This window comes from Cydia fagiglandana, chromosome 3, assembly GCF_963556715.1.
Source record: "Cydia fagiglandana chromosome 3, ilCydFagi1.1, whole genome shotgun sequence".
In the NCBI taxonomy this organism is placed as follows: domain Eukaryota; kingdom Metazoa; phylum Arthropoda; class Insecta; order Lepidoptera; family Tortricidae; genus Cydia; species Cydia fagiglandana.
In genome coordinates, this window is record NC_085934.1 from 6,989,917 (window position 1) to 7,007,485 (window position 17,569).

Here is a 17,569-nt window from a genome sequence, read left to right on the forward strand (position 1 = left end):
GTACAATGCAACGTCTTCACTTCAATTCAATACATTGTCATAAAATAAATCAGGATGAATGAATGGTCAACGGTGGTTGGTGGGGGTGTACTATGATTATGACGTAAAACGAATGAATGAAATTATATGATGGTGCGTCCACACCGCGGTACAATGTTGCCAACGTGACAAGAAGTTCGATTTTTCTTACAATGATTTCTTTTTCTTTGTTCAACTTTGACTAAAGTGTCTATGGTTTAAGTCTCCCGCTCTTTGTGTGTTCCTTATCTGTGGACAATAAATGACATCAAACTTCGGGAAAAAAAGTCTTATTCTACTTTCCTCATAATTTCTAAGATAATAATGACTTCAAAGTGATAAAAACCGCGTTAAAACTATATTATTGATGATAGGCTCAGTTTCTATAAGCTTTCGGTAAGATGGACGAGAAGGAAGAGTTACATCTAACCTCTCAAGAGCTACAAGTTTTATCGGAGCTTGATAGGTGAGCAAGCTTTGAATGTTTTTCAGAGTTTTTAACATTGTAATTACTAGACTGTTGTAGTTATTTGTAAAGTATAACATGAGTTTTACACGGAACTACGAAGAGCACATTTGTGTACGTGATACATCTACTGTGCGTCTACTTTCTCAAAATACGTCGGCTGTTGACATAAAGTGGCTCGTATTTTCGTAATTATAGTTAAAGGTTTTACAGTAGGACGAGATTCATGAAGAATAATGGTTTATTGAAGTAAACTTGTGACTAATAAATACAATAACAATAGAGCTGTAACTCTAACCTAACAAGAACAAACATACTCAAAATGAACATCAATCATAATATTCTTTTCTCCAAATTTCAGTCGCCAGTTTGGCTTCCTAAAGCTTCGTGGCAGTGAACATGTTCGGACCAGAGCTCTTATTCTCAAAGCTGTTAAATATTTGGAGGGAATGCTGGTACAAGTTAAGGTAATGTTCTAATGTTACATTTGCATACATACAGAAAGCTTACTGGTGGTGCGGTGATATTACACAAATATTATCAGTGAGGCTATTAACACTTTTACTGCTGCTGATTAACCTGGTTTTGAAAAACTAGTAAACTAGACTAATCTAGTATAATAAACTGGTAATCTAAAACTGTTGTTCCGCTTGAAAATTCTACTATACAATCTGTAAATTTTTTTGAAAAGAAGACCTTATGTTTAGTTTCGGGGTTTGATTGTGATTTGCATAAATCAAGCACATGTTGGAATTTACGAACGCAGATATAGCTTGGCCAATAGTTCAAGCCCTCTCGCACATTAGAAGAGGCATGTGCCCAGCAAAGCATACAACCCATTTAGGCTTCAATATTTATTATATGTATATTAGTAAGTCAGGTTTTGGTTAGACACTCAAATTATATATAGTTCGTTTTATTAAGCATTAGAAATAAGGTAAACAATCTTGATGTGCCTTTTAATTGATAAACACATTTTAAAAATAATTTACGGCAATTATATAACAGTTTATATTCCTTTTTTTTTATTTATATTCTTCTGCTTTCATAAGTAATAGTTTTTGATTTATAAAAAGCGTTTTTCAATTAAAAGACATCTCAAGATCGCTTACCTTCTTGCAAGTTCTTTCTAATGCTAAAAAAAAACGAACTATAAGCCTACAATTGGTTCCCAAAATTTTTATTAATATGTAAAGATCATTATTATCTGACACTCTTGCGGGATACTCTACTATTCATGACAAAAAACATTAATAATTCCTTTAATCTAAAACATATGTGTATTATCTTCAGGAGGAGGACAGAGCTAGCTCACCCGGAGCCCGGAGGGATATCTGCATAGATCCCAAGACGTACTGCAAGTTGGGACACTTCCATCTACTGCTAGAGGATTATGCTAAAGGTAAAAACAATGCAATCGTATTGTGGTAAACCCGTTTGTGTAATTAAATATGTGTACAAAATGCGAGAGCTTAAAATGTTATAGTCTGTAGGTTAATACAATTTTTTATGACTATTACCACTATCAGGCAAGCCCAGGATGATGTGCAATTTATACTTAAAAATAATGTAGTAAGTAATACATACTACAGTACTACATTATTACTAGCTCATTATGGGGGTGATATTGTCACTGTGTGACGAAACCCCATCCTTTAAAAAACATAGATAAAAAAAGAGTTTGTTCTGAATGATAGGTAATGAAGTGGACTGTAAATATTATGACTAATGGGATAATGGAAACGCGTTAGACTCGTATAATTAAATATTTTAATAAACAATATTAAGTACAAGGATGTTATTTGTAACACGGTGACAGGCAGACTCCAATTGATATAATAAATTAAAATAGAAAATAGTATGTATTCCAAGGAGGTCGCGCGCCAGCCAGTCGCCAACACTGAACATCGGTATGATCGCTAAAATATTATTGCCATCTCTAACACAACCTATATTTTAAGTAGTAGAAAATGTAGAAATAGATGTACTCACCACTCAACATTGGGTCAGATAGAAACTTATAAATAGGGTATTTGACTGTGTTTAAAATAAATTATTTTACACCATGCATGAAATAAAGCACCAGAAGACTAATAGAGAAACATAGACAGAAGCACAGAATAAATAAAAGTACTAGGTACAGAAGACTCACTCCCTAACAAAACCGTCTGTTACGATCAGCACAGATATGGCCGCTAGGTGGCGACAGCGCCACGCGCGGCTTATGGCAAACCCCAAAATTGGGGCCGAACGGATGTACTTTTAGCTACCTGTAGCAAAGCGACGAAATCGCGGAGTGAGCCACGCCTGACAGAAGTTATTTTTAGACAAAATTTCTATATTGAAAATAAAGAGTAGGTAATTTGATCATGACGTCACAAGCTAGTGTTTCAGAATATAAATTCCATAGTAGCAAAATCGTTTTGACAGTTCAAAAAAAGAAACTGATTTGCCTATACATATGTAGTTCGTTTTTTTTAGCATTAGAAAGAACTTGCAAGAAGGTAAGCGATCTTGACATGTCTTTTAATTGAAAAACGCTTTTTAAAATTCAAAAAATATTACTCATGAAAGCAGAAGAATATAAATGATCGTATTAGATTCATATTTGTTACATATTTGCCGTAACTAATTTTTAATATGTGTTTTTCAATTAAAAGACACATCAAGATTGTTTACCTTATTTCTAATGCTAAAAAAACGAACTATAGTAGTCAAATACCCTATTGGTGCAGGATAATATAAGTAGCGACAGGGATGAAGTAAAAACAACATCAACTAACAAAGTTGAGAACCACAATTTCAAATGAATCCCATGCCTATCTGTGCCTGTATATGTTTATTTTTTCTAACTGGTGTAGCAATAGATAGTAGCTTGAAAAGATAATGAATTTGGATCCGCGCTGGAGAGGCACAGTTTAACTTCTGAAAGGTTAGCAATCATTTTACACATCTCAGGTCACTCGAGGTGACTTCCCGAGGAGAACTGAACACCCATAATATATTTGGTCTGCCGGAACTTGTTCTGTGTTTCACATAAATGTCATGGAAAACATAAAATAGAATCAGGGGTCTCCAAAACTACGATCCAGCGCAGCGCCAAGCCGGCCGGCGATAAGAGCCCTATTCCATACAATCAGGCCCGCAAAAAGGAAGCAAAGTTAGCAAAGGCATGACCGTACGCCTCGGGTCAAAAAGTTTGGGAGACTAAATAAATTGTCTCTGGTTACCAGTTTTTAATAGATACTTGTTTTCCACCAGCCATGTCAGCATACCAGAAGTTCTACGCGCTGGAGCAGGACAACTGGAAGGACCCTTTGTTCCTGTACGGGCTGGGGCTCTGCTACTACCACTATAACGCCTTCGAATGGTAAGTTCATCATTATTATTTTTAAAAACCGGTCAAGTGCGAGTCAGACTCGCGCACGAAGGTTTCCGTACCATAATGCAAAAAAAGGCAAAAAAAAAAACGGTCACCTATCCAAGTACTGACCCCGCCCGACGTTGCTTAACTTCGGTCAAAAATCACGTTTGTTATATGGGAGCCCCACTTAAATATTTATTTTATTCTGTTTTTACCGTGAACGTGAACGTATCTCATGAACCGTGTAAGCTAGACGGTTGAAATTTTCACAGATGATGTATTTCTGTTGCCACCATAACAACAAATATTAAAAACGAAATAAAATAAATATTTAAGTGGGGCTCCCATACAACAAACGTGATTATTTTGCCGTTTTCTGCGTAATGGTATTGCGGAACCCTTCGTGCGCGAGTTCGACTCGCACTTGACCGGTTTTAAAGATCCCGTACCCAAAGGCTAAAAACGGTACCCTATTACTAAGACTCCACTGTCCGTCTGTCTGTCACCAGGCTGTATCTCATGAACTGTGATAGCAAGACAGTAGAAATTTTCACAGATGATGTACTGCAGGGCCTCGATAATCTGAACACTCAAAATTTATACCCTGTTCGGATGCACGGAGCGTTCGGATTTTAATATGTATATGTAGACATTTTCAAAGAAAATTTTTAGAATAGAACACGCATATTCGACAATTATCGTTACGTATATTTAAGTAGGTTATAAAGAATCAATGCTAACCGTATTTTTGTCGAGAGGACGTTCCCCAATGCGTTGGACGGATCAGATAAAAGTCCTTACCAACACCCCACTTACTTAACACATGTGCCAGAGAAGCATCTGCCAGGGAGAACTGGCGTAGAATCGTTCGTCGTTCAACGTGACCACGACTGCTCTGCCAAGAGTAATTCGACGGAGAACAAGAAGAACCGTATTTTTGAAGTATCGACGCGTGGCGGACGATAAAACAATACGTGTTGCACCTAAAACGTAGGTACTTCGTGGCCCTGAGAGACAGAAACTGAGCGAAACGGCGGTTGCGCGGGTGGGGAGGGGGTCGTTCGAATTATAGAGGTGTTCGCATTAGCGTGGGTACGGATTATCGAGGCCCTGAGGGCCTACTGCGACGCCTCTCTGTCGCACTTGTAAATTCGTACGTAAGTGTGACAGGGAGGCAACACGTCGATCGTGGTTCGCGGTAGGCTCTCTGCTTTCTGTTGCCGCTATAACAACAAATACTAAAAAGTACGGAACCCTCGCTGGGCGAGTCCGACTCGCACTGCTCCAGTTTTTTATTACTAGCTAACAAGTATGTATATCTACCTAGTTTCAACTCGTTTCAATAACATGACAGCAATATTTATTTATGTCCTGTTTACGGTGTTTACCTTTGGAACCCAAAGTATCTGACATTGACGTTTTTTGCATTATTGTTGGGGTAAAATTGAATATGACTTAAGCGAAGGGTCGCGGGTCGCGACGACAATAGGTCATCTTTCCCTTTACCCTTCTTATAAAATGATGGTTGATAATTTTTAGAATGCGAAATTATAATCTCGTACAAAAACCTCACAGCAGCGCACATTTTTACATCTAATCTACAATAATTTATCTAGCAAAATTATATTTGGATGTCAAATTGTGTATGTTTTTAAAGTAAGTAATCACACAAAAACTAGGCATTGGCTCTTGAGTTGTAGACCTCACGAGCATAACTTAAAACTTAATGAATGTAATAAGGGTCTGCCATTTTGAAAAAAATAAACAAAAAAATGGACCAAAAAATCTATTGATCATGGAACCGGCTCACAAAATTTCACTTAAATCGGTTCAGAATTGCGACATGTAGTCAGAACATCCAGACTTCCAGACGTACGAATGCATTTTTGCCGAAGCTGAAACGGAGACCTTCGCTGACGCTCGGTCAATTAGTATTTAAACGAATTTGCATAAATGTTGGCATACAAATAGATTTATTATCTATTTATTTAGTTATTACTAAACCTGACTAACACATTACCACAGAATAATTAATAGTACAGAAAGGAAACTTCCTACAAAAACGAAGTTTGACAGCGGTTCAGGGTCGAATCATGCTGTCCCTTTCTAATGTATGGCACTATCCCTTTCGGCTATTTAGGGTTGTCAAAAATCAAGTGATTATCTTAGGGGCTGTCCATAAATTACGTCATCGATTTTTGACCCCCCCCCCCCTAAATTCATCAAAAAATCACGCAAAAGGAAGTCAAGTGGTGCCAACCCTAATAATTGCTCGGAGCAATGCTGACCCGAGCGAAGCCGAGTTTGACCGAAGTCAGGAGTTTCGCACCCCTGACATTACCCCTGACATTACCTGAAATAAACGCCATTTATTTCAGAATATCGCACAACACTTTCACGTCCTAAGTATCGATTCGTAACACGATATCCTCTTTCCATTAAATATGCAGGAATAAGCGTTCGATTCGAGGAAACCTTGCCCGGAAGGCAACCGGTACAAGTGGTATTTATAGAAAAGAAATGCAAGGGGAACCATTCATCAGTTAATTATTTTAATGAAAGACTCGCGCGTTTCTGACTTGTTTTTGACTCGAAGTAATATTTTCTAATTAATCTCAGTGAAATGTCCCCTTGCGAATAAATCCCTAACAGGTGGTTAAGTCCCTTATAGGATGCATGCCCTATCAAAGCTGTAGGGTGGATTTTATTGTATGCAGATTTTTCCGGAGTTCGCACATAATAAATAAACTACTACGCAGTACGCTACGAAGCGAGTTAACGTTATGCAACTTGGAGCTTATTGTGTTAAACTAAACTTTTTTTATTTCTATGCTGAAACTAAAATCTTCGTGTAAGTTAGGTAAATACACAAGCATCAAGATGTTCTTCCTATTAAAATGTAGGATATTGATAGTTGCAGTTAGGGGTCATCCATTAATTACATCACACGTTTAGGGGGAGGGAGGGGGTCAAGAAAATGTGACATATTGTGACATGGGGGAGGGGGGAGACACAAACTTTGTGACGTCACTTTAACTTCATCAGTAACCGAAAATTTATTAAAATTATTTTATTCGCTGTACATTTAAATAACAAGTTTTTAAAACGATAATCGTTTTTATTCGTTTAATTTTCTTTCCTAAGCAGCTTTGGGTTATAAAATTACTAATATTTTTATTGTCAAAAATATTTTGATAAAATATAAATAATACTTAGGTACTTACTTAATTCGATTTGGCGATTTCGTAGAAAAAATGTGACGTCACACTAGGGGGGGAGGGGTTTGCCAAATGTGACCAAGTGTGACAAGGAGGGGGGGGGGGGGAGGGGTCAAAAAACCTAGAAATTCGTGTGACGTAATTAATGGATGACCCCTTAGTTGTATTTTATAATTTATAATTGTTGATGTATTACTATTAAAAAAAGGGGTAAAAGTGCCCCTGTGGCCTATTTGCTGAATGTTGAACTTTGAAATTTATTAGGGTTTTACCTACATCGGAAGAAAGGGCCTTTGCCCAGCAGTGGGACACAAAACAGGGTATTAAAAAAAAAAATTTAATGGAAGTATGAGTTCCTTGCTCTCATTATGTTTGGGTCCTGTTTGTTTTTGTTGTTCGGGCTGGTGTCGGCACATCGGTCGCGCGGTCGCGCGGTCGCGCGGGCGGTCCTAGGTGTAGTAGGTCCTTAGTCCTCGGTGCTCGGTCCTCGCTCCTCGGTCGTCGGTCGACATTCGTGATTCACCGGACGTAGGACGCGCGGCGCGGGCGCGAGGGGCGTAGGGCCTCGGGCGGGCGGCGGGGCGCGGGGAGGTGCACGCTGCAGCGAGGTCGTCGCTCGCGAGCGCCGCGCGAGCCAGTCGGGAGCGGGATGCGGTGACGTAAACTGCACCGGCGCGGGCCGCGAGCGTAGTGTAGATCGGGATTTGTCGTGATCGTATGTGACCAGTGCTGAACCATCCTGTGTGATCTGAGTCTGACCGAGTGCTTGTGCTGAACTACGACGACCCCGCTCGACACTACCTGGGCCGCTGCGGCCATCGCCGACCTCCGAACCCAGGATCCCCGAAATGGTGAGTGCGGTCGAAGCCACCGCTAGTTTGTTTACGTCGCTTCGTGACTTCTCTTTCTCTCTCGCACGACCTGCCGCCCGTATCCCGATGTTGCGCTCGCTCACACGCGACTCCTTTCTATTGTTTTGTTTCTTCCGAAATGCAGACAGCAGACACCTACGTCGAGTCGGCTGCACGAAGCCTGATCCGACGAGAGGTCGCGTTTTTGTGCATGTGTGCATATTTTTTTGGGTGTATTTTCGCAGGTAGCCGGAGCCCTCAGTCATTCATCCCTACATGTGTTGGTACAAGGGAAGGGCAATGTGATTAAAGTTATGTACAGTTTTATTTGTATACACAATGAGGGTGATAGGGCGATCGTAGTCGTTTGTTTTTAGTTTCAATATTACATAACTTAGTACATACCATTAAGAATGGAAATCCAGGGGTAGTGAACATGTGAGGGTGCGTGTATGGCTAGTAAACAATAAAACGCCACCGCATAAAATATAGGTCGGTAGTGTGGTCGGAACGGCACGCGATACTTGGCTTGCTAACTCGCCCTTCTAACACTCAAGTTATTGCACTATTGCATTATACCTCATTGTTCCTCGAGCTAACGGTCCCGGGCCCAACGGAGTAACCGAACGCAGTAACCGGACGTTCTTGCAAGGTTTAGCAACAGACCGAGCTAGCTAGATGAAAGTTAACTATGTGCCCATTTCTAGTACGGATGTGCATATTTGCACTCGTTCTTGGCGATCTAAAAGGTTTTCTATGTCCTGACGTTAGTGGTTATTATTTGCTATAATTAGCTAAAGCTTACTAATATAACGTTAAATTTATAAACATCAGTCTAAAATCGTATGACAATATTGATATTCGCATAAACAAACATTACTATGTTGTCAAATTGCAACATTTTGTAGCCCGCGGAACTCGGTACTATTTATAGTATTTATGACATAAGCGTCATTCATTAATTCGACTTACTCATACATACAATGCGTGGTTTCTGCGTACTACGGACTAGATAACGATGAGTAACCCATAAGGAGGACAATCCTTCCAATTTGTACGTCAGCGTAACTCCGTGAGTCATGACCGTTCGCTAAGTTTTCGCGCACTTTTTCTTACGTCACTGCTCTGTTGACCGCGCGATGCCATATGGAAATCCATTGAGCTTAATTATACCGTTCGACACGTAATTCCCCGTTTAGGGAAAACCACAGTAATTCCAAAAAAATATCACAATAAGAATCTCTGGGAAAACTTAGCGATTCACTTGTTTCATGGAACTAGAGTCAGATGTAATTGATTTCCATCGTATTTTCTCGGAAGCGTTCGTATTTGTCATGCTACATCAGTCAACCTCAGTACTTTTTGTACTGACTGACTGCATTTGCATGACACATTCGTACGTTCCCGTGAAAAAACGATGGAAAATAATTATTCACTAAGTACCTCTTTTACCTACCTATTTCGTAAAATGAACGTCACAACAGTTTCATAAAGTTTCGTTAGATTAGCTTTATCTTGTTCCTATGTTGTATCTAATATTACATTATATTATTATACCTGTATCGTTATCACGGTTCGCAACCGGTTGGCGCATTATCCACGCAACGCCGCGGCCGCTAACGGTATCCTATTCCTACTCCGAAGCACTCCTATACTAGTATAGGAGCCAGATGATGCTAGTTTTAGCGGAACTAACGGGTTGGCTTAAAGTAATGAGAATTTTCGTTTTCGGAAATATAAAAAAAAAGACAATAGCTGTGGGTTTTCGAAATTTTACAGTGACAAACAAGATCATATTTTAAATTACAAGAAAACATTATATATACTATAACATCTCCCACATCCGATTTCTCATAACTGTGTTCAAACCCTCTGCGTCATGCTTTGGACAACGTTTTATTTACATTCCATAACTGTTTTATTGCCGTTAATTTTAATTATTTCGGCATATTAGCTTGTTATCTATATCATGCCATCATTCACAATTGCTAACTGATTAACATTTTCATGAAATCTGCAACTGATTGATATTTAGAGAAAATTGTTTATGTATCATATTTTGGTAAAATGTATGCAATGACGTTTTTAACTGGTTTTAGGCTCTCGCGGAAAAACGACTAAACGTTTCCAACCCTAGAATATCCCCAAGACTTAAATCAATCGAAGAATTTTGGCAAATATTATATACTCTGATATGTATATTGCGATAGTAAGCAAAAATATTATAGAATAAAATAAATTTTACCGTGTAATTACAAAACGATCAGTCAGAGAGTACTTGGTAGTTTGTCCAAAGTGAAAAGCAAACGGTCAGAAGCATGTTACGTAAACTAACACAAGGGAGGCCAATTACTTCATTCTTGAATTTGGTTCTAATGTTGGATATTGCATAGTTCTTCAATATAACAGAAATCCATGGCCATTGTCTTTTTGTCTTTATGTCCGAAAACAAAAATTCTCATTACTTTAAGCCAACCCGTTATTTTATCCTCCTAAGTACCTGCGTACAATTTTTTGTACATATTCAAAAATCTATTAACTTTTATTGTGTTCTAAGGGTTCCAATTTCAATAACAAAATAATTGCTTCTGGGTATCCGAAGGCTGTAGCTATGCTAGGCTAGTTTCCTTTAGGCTGTTTCACAGTAATCATGGAATTTATTTGAGTAAAATCACAGACCAAGTAAAATGTTCGGAAATAAGGTCAAACTTAGCGCTTTCGACAATTTTTAAATTAGCGAAACTTATTTAAATAAGATGCTTTGGCCATAGCAAATTGGTACGTCATCATATGACTTTACTCTCTTAGTAGTCAATTGGTTCATCGATGTTTTATTAAAAATAAGCTATTAGATTCATTATTCATTAAACCTGACGTGGTTACAGTATAATATTTTATGCTTATACAAATACATTTCTTGTGACAAGTAAGAAACACTCAAGAAATGTAAAACGATGTTTCGATAAGTCTAAACACGATAAATATTTTTCTTCGTATTATTATTTATTATTCATGTATTCGGTTCCTCTTCCTTGTAACATTATAGCTTCAGTATTCCCACATCGTCGTCAACGTCAATATTACATTTAGAATTCTATATGAACGTTGAATCCACGTACAAAAAGTTTTAGAATGCTGACAAGTACCTAATTAAAATGTCTACGCTTCATTTTACTCGTAATATTTTCTTACATATCCATTTCTTGGGTTTATATAATATACAGTACCTGTAAATAATATGCGTCTCAATCCCGTCTCATGTCTGAGGGTCAGATTCGTGACCATATTATTTAGACCAGCGGTGGAACAAAAATGGGTTTTGATAACATTAAAGTTTTTTCTTTTTTGATATGTTATTGTAAGCATGTTAAATAACATTCATGTAAAAAGTTAGAAAATTTTAGGTGGAGCGTTCGGCCATATTTAAATATTTCAATTTTTGCTAAATAACTATGTAAATATAAAATTAAAGTTACAAAAAACTTTAACATATTCAATAACACTTTAATTTAGTCACAATATTCGGTTTTTAGAAATCTGGAACAGCTGCTTTCTGGTGAACGTAAAAACACGAATTATTATGTAAATACAGAATTAGAGTAGCTGATATTGCAAAATTACGATATTACCTATCAACTTAGTATACATGTAAAAAGTTAGAAATGTAGACAATGTGCTTGTCTAGATATTGATTTCTGGTTAAGCAGTATAGCCAATATTGAATTAAAGTTTGTAGAGTTAATATTACACGGTCATAATAAAGATCTTACTTCTCACACAAAAGATTAGAAATATAAAATCACGGCGACACTAAATACTGATACGTAAGTATGCATTCCGAGCTTATATTAAGTTACATTTCAAACGCGCGGCGTTTTCGCGCGCCGCGCTGTGCCCGGGGCAGGAGGCAGCGATCGACGGTCGCGGGCTAGCGGTTAGCGCGGTGACCTTAAAAATACGCAAAGCGTTTATAAAATTATTATCAATGGTAAATAGTTATTTTACACAGTACACTAATGGAAACTTACCTTCCCTTATTTATTTCTATATGTACTAGGGATTACCCGCGGTTTCGTTTACGTAGAATTCGTTATCGTGTTAAGTATAAAAATAATAGATACATTTGAATCAGAATCAGAATTATTTTATTTGCTAGAATACTTAAAACAACATGTAGTACAGGATGTTAAGGATGAAAATTATTTTAGGTGCATTGTCATACAGATAACTACCCTTGTTAAAGTATTCTTCAAATCTAGACACGCGGCAGCGTGTCAAGCCAAGTTCAAGCAAAGGAACTGGCTAGCCAGCGCCGAGTGTAATATTACACGAACCACTTGGTGCCACTTTTGACCCTTCTATAACTCAAAACATCTTTGACGTAAACACATAAAACTACGTGTGTTTAATTATATCCATAAGGATATCTAGAAGCCCAAATTTCATGAAGCTAGCTCAAACGGTTATAAAGGTATGAAGGTCAAAAAGTCGTAAATTTTAAGACTGACTTATGACTTATAGTACCTAAACCTAACCTACTTCCAGATGACCTAGAAGGATGAAATTTGGAATCCAGCTTGGTTATTATGTGTAACCGTAGGAAAAAATCTAAAAATAAAATAAAGTTAAAAAATAGGGGGGGTCCCCATACAAAAAAACCACTTTTTATTGGGACTGACATATAAGTACCTAAACCTAACCTACTTCCAGATGACCTAGAAGGATGAAATTTGGAATCCAGCTCGGTTATTGTGTGTAACCGTAGGAAAAAATCTAAAAATAAAATAAAGTTTAAAAATAGGGGGGGTCCCCATACAAAAAACATTTTTTATTGGGACTGATATAAGTACCTAAACCTAACCTACTTCCAGATGAACTAGAAGGATGAAATTTGGAATCCAGCTCGGTTATTGTGTGTAAGCGTAGGAAAAAATCTAAAAATAAAAAAAAGTTAAAAAATAGGGGGGGTCCCCATACAAAAAAATATTTTTTTATTGTAGCGTTGGAACCGTTACATGCAGATATTTGAAACTACCCCAATATATGTATTATTATATTTGCTATATTAAAATAAAGTTTAGTCAAAAAATAAGTGGTGCCCCATACAAAAAACTTTTAATACGCTCTAAACAACCGGCCAACGGTGTGTCGTCGGCGGCGCGCGGTACCACATAATTATACAAAGAACAGAAGTAAAAACCATACAGCGGAAACACAAGAAAAAACATTAAATCTCAATACCTGCCTAGTTTTCTTTACAAAAAGTATTGATATCCCACCAAAAACATAAATGTAAAAAAGGAGAGCCAAGTTCAATACAAAAATTATGCTTGGCTGTGGGGTTCGCCGCAAAAAGAATGGAGATCTAAATGAGTGCCACTGCCAAGTTCTATGCAAAATCCAAATATGTATTTATAGGAACAAAATAACATTATAAACAAGTATTAAACTCTATTTCTTTGCTTTATTGGATACCTATAACAATTGCTGTTATTTAAAAAAATGTGAGATCTTAAAGTAGGTTAGATTTGGCTTGGCCAGGTTTTATCAGAATTACAATATATATAAAATGATTGATATAATGAAAACGGGCCAAGTCAAATCTAACCTACTTTAAGGTCTCACATTTTTTTAAATAACAGCAATTGTTATAGGTATCCAATAAAGCAAAGAAATAGAGTTTAATACTTGTTTATAATGTTATTTTGTTCCTATAAATACATATTTGGATTTTGCATAGAACTTGGCAGTGGCACTCATTTAGATCTCCATTCTTTTTGCGGCGAGCCCCACAGCCAAGCATAATTTTTGTATTGAACTTGGCTCTCCTTTTTTACATTTATGTTTTTGGTGGGATTCAATACACAGGTGTCATTTCAATATAATTTTGCGTAATTTGGCGCTTTTAGGTTATAAATGACTAGCGACATATATTTTTTAAGAGCGATCATCTCCGATAATATTTACTTTATCATAAAATCAATTTCAAACTAACGTTATTCAATATTTATCATTTTAAAGTCAATATTACCAACCAACTGATCCAATTTACCTACGGAAACAACTCAAAATTTGCATCAAATTAAATGCCACTTTTCTTATCCGTTTCGAACAATCAAGAGGGCCTTTACGAGCTGATGTGATGAAAATTTTATTTAACCTTCGTCCCTCGAAACCTTCACTACGCTCAAGGTTCAATTTTACGAACCACTCGCTACGCTCGTGCTTCAATTTTAGAATGTTTGAATTTGTGAATGTACTTCCTGCCTCGCACAGCCAAACTGTGGAATGAACTGTCCGATACGACCTTCAAACCTTAAAAGACCCCCATCTTAAAGGTAGGCAACGCGCTTGCAACCCTTCTGGTGTTGCGGGTGTCCATGGGCGGCGGTAATCGCTAACCACCAGGTGATCCGTCTGCTCGTTTGCCTCCTATTTAATAAAAAAAAATGTTTCGCTTGTTTGGGTATCAATATTAGCACGAGCGGTTAATCAACAACTTTTCCCCTTGTAGAACAAATAAGGTAGGTGAAGTGCAGGCATATGAGGCCCGGCGGGTAACAAGGCCCAGCATTCAAAAATAACAGTTGCTCCCTATTATTCCCAATTATTCTGAATTTGTACTTGTTGCTAAGAAGGCCCACTGTCAGTGCAGGTAAAAAGGTCCAGTTCCGGGCCTTATTGAACGTATGAGATGAAATATTAGATTAAAATATTTTAAGATAATTTTGAATATTTTTAATCTCTTATTAATAAGGTCGATTTGAAGAAACTTCTATAAAATTATGACTTATAAGTAACACTTGCACTGCGTGGGCTGACAAAATTGCTGCAGACTTTTCTTGGTCTAACTCTAATAATTTATCACTTGCTTTATTGACCTAAAGACGTTTATAGAATCAAAAAGTCTAATGACATTGAGGCACTTATACTTTTTAAAGGCAGTAACTATTTACAAGTGACTTTTTTTGTTAATACATAGGTAGGTATTTACGATAGAAGTGCGAAAAATAGATATTTTGCAACGAGTGACAAATTTTAGCACACGGCCAAAGGGAGTGTTTTAATGTGCTTATTATAGCACCGGTGTCGTAATATAGCACCAGATGTACTGTCAAAATTATGTTAAAAGATAATACTTATTTCTTACGAATAAATATTTATACTGTAAAAAATTATCCCACCAAACACATTTTCATGTAAATTGTTGCTAAGACGAAACCATAAGACTCGCACTGTCAAAAAGTTGTCAGATCTCTTGTCGAGCCAAGCTTCAAACTCTACAAGCCCTAACTTCACTAACTCTACACCTTAGTCAAAATATGTGGCTTGGCTGTTTCGCTACCGCCACATGGGCATAAGGTGAAAAATTTATTAAATTCATTATTTTTAGGGTTCCGTACCTCAAAAGGAAAAATACTGAACCCTTATAGGATCACTCGTGTGTCTGGCTGTCCGTCTGTCACAGCCTATTTGCTCCGTAACTACTGCACCAATAAGTCGAAATTTGGTATACACATGTAAGTCTATAACCCAAGAACATACATGTAAAGTAAATAATAGAAATTCAAATAAAGGGGTCACTTTTGAGATGAATGATAAATAGAAGAAAAAAACACTATATCTTGTTATATATCAAATTAAGGGGCTCATTGTGAGAACCTCAGATATATTTTTTCATAATTTTAAAATAAATAGTTTAGAAGTTATTTAAGAAAATACGCAAAAACTGACCATTTCCCCCCCCCCCCCCCCTTATCTCCGAAACTACTGGGTCTAAAATTATGAAAAAAATACACATATTAGCTCTTTTCCTATAGATGCCAGAAAAACCTATTAGAAATGTGCAGTCAAGCGTGAGTCGGACTTAAGTACCTAGTTTTCCGATCCCTACGGGTTTTTTAAAGACATTTTACTCACTTTTCTCTAAAAAAACTATATATTGTTAAACTTGTGTAATGTACGGAACCCTTGGAACGCGAGTCCGACTCGCATTTGGGCGGTTTTTGTATTATACTTACAGTAGTTCTTGTAGAAACGAAACGGCCAAGCCACATACTTTTGGTGTAGAGCTAGTAAAGTTAGAGGGCTTGTAGAGTTAGAAGCTTGGCAAGAGATCTGATAACTTTTTGACAGTGCGAGCCTTATGGTTTCGTTTGGGCAACATTTTACATCAAAATGTTTTTGGTGGGATTTCACTTCTTTTTGTAAGTTGCTTATGACAATCTTCCATGCCCTAATTTAAAGGGTTGGGGGTGACTTACTATTAAAAATCCTGAAATAAGTATCTGGGGGCATTTGTTACACAATGTATGTACTTCTTACTGATTCCCCATATAAACCCTTCACCCCGTAAGGGTAAACTTTGGAGTTGAAATCTGCCTTCACCCCGTAAGGGTAAACTTTGAGGTTGAAATCTATTCTATATCCTTCCCCATAACAATACCTATCTACATACCAAATTTCAACTAAATCGTTTCAGCGATTATTGATTCCCCATACAAAATTAAACCCCCTCTTCATCCCCTTAGGGATAACATTTTTTTCAGCTTCTTAGAGGACTTCAGGAAGTACCCGGTATTGATGATCATCAAGTGAGTGAGTCAGTGACGAAATCGAAGTTTTTAGATATGAATAAAATCTAAAGTATAAGAGCTATGCAATTGATATGCTTAATAAGTCCGAGAACTTTGTTTATCTGGTATAATCCAACCCCAAGTTATGAGGGTTCCAAAAAACGACGAAGCGCTTCGAGAAAAGGTAGATAGTGCCTTTGCGCTTTGCTCGTCTTGGCAGGGGCACTGCCGTGCCCCCAGATGTTAAAAGATGATACTACTGTAACTAATAAAGATTTATGTTTAGTTACCTACTATTTTCGCGTAAACTAGACAGTTTTTATATCTTTAGTTATTAAGGCCCAAAATAATTATTTTCACTTATTATAAATAAATCCTCCTGTTATGAAGTATCAAATATTGTTATTTGTATATGTATAGCTCTTAAGTTAAAAACAATAAAATCTGTTATTACCTACTGTCGAAATGATTATTTTTTGCGGGATTAAGTAATACACTGCTAGTGTTCAATAAGGCCCATAATAGGACTTTTAAGGTATATTTTCCAAGAGTATCGTAATATTTTTATAACTATTTTGGTATAATGAAGAAACTTAAATAAATGAGAAACCTATTTGAGTGAGTTTTTCATACTTCATATCCTGTTTATTAAAAAAAAAACATTTTAATTTAAGGTGGGCTGTATATAGGCATATACGGCCCACACGGAATATAGAATAAGGTAAGTGGCCTCACTTACTTTACCTTACTTTACCGTGTAATATTGAGCAGTTGGTTTATAATATACATACATATTATGATATTGACCTTGAATAGTACAGGACATGACAATAGGAACCAGAAATAGGTATAGTTGGTCAAACCATTTGTCAGTAAATAAAAACAAAAAAACTATATTCATCCTTTTCTTTTGGGTGCTAGTACTAGTGTAAGTGAAAGATAGTATGATGATTCTCTCTGTCTATGTTTGAAATGAGACATTCCTTTGACAAACTATGTATAGTAAAAAATAGTTGTGAATATCTTGTACATTTTTATTACAATATTAGTCAAGATAATGAAATATAGCTGGTCAA

At 36.9% G+C, this 17,569-nt stretch overlaps 1 protein-coding gene across 1 annotated transcript in view; it reads left to right on the plus strand.

Moving 5' to 3' along the window:
* Positions 1 to 257: 257 nt before the first annotated feature.
* LOC134679942 (lysine-specific demethylase 6A) overlaps positions 258 to 17,569 on the plus strand; it is a 56,108-nt gene continuing 38,796 nt past the window's right edge. Inside the window, exons 1-4 of the mRNA XM_063538893.1 lie at positions 258 to 484; positions 846 to 951; positions 1,778 to 1,886; positions 3,746 to 3,854. Of these exons, the coding sequence (XP_063394963.1) occupies positions 420 to 484; positions 846 to 951; positions 1,778 to 1,886; positions 3,746 to 3,854 (389 nt within the window). The 5' untranslated portion in view covers positions 258 to 419. The remainder of the gene's footprint in view (positions 485 to 845; positions 952 to 1,777; positions 1,887 to 3,745; positions 3,855 to 17,569) is intronic.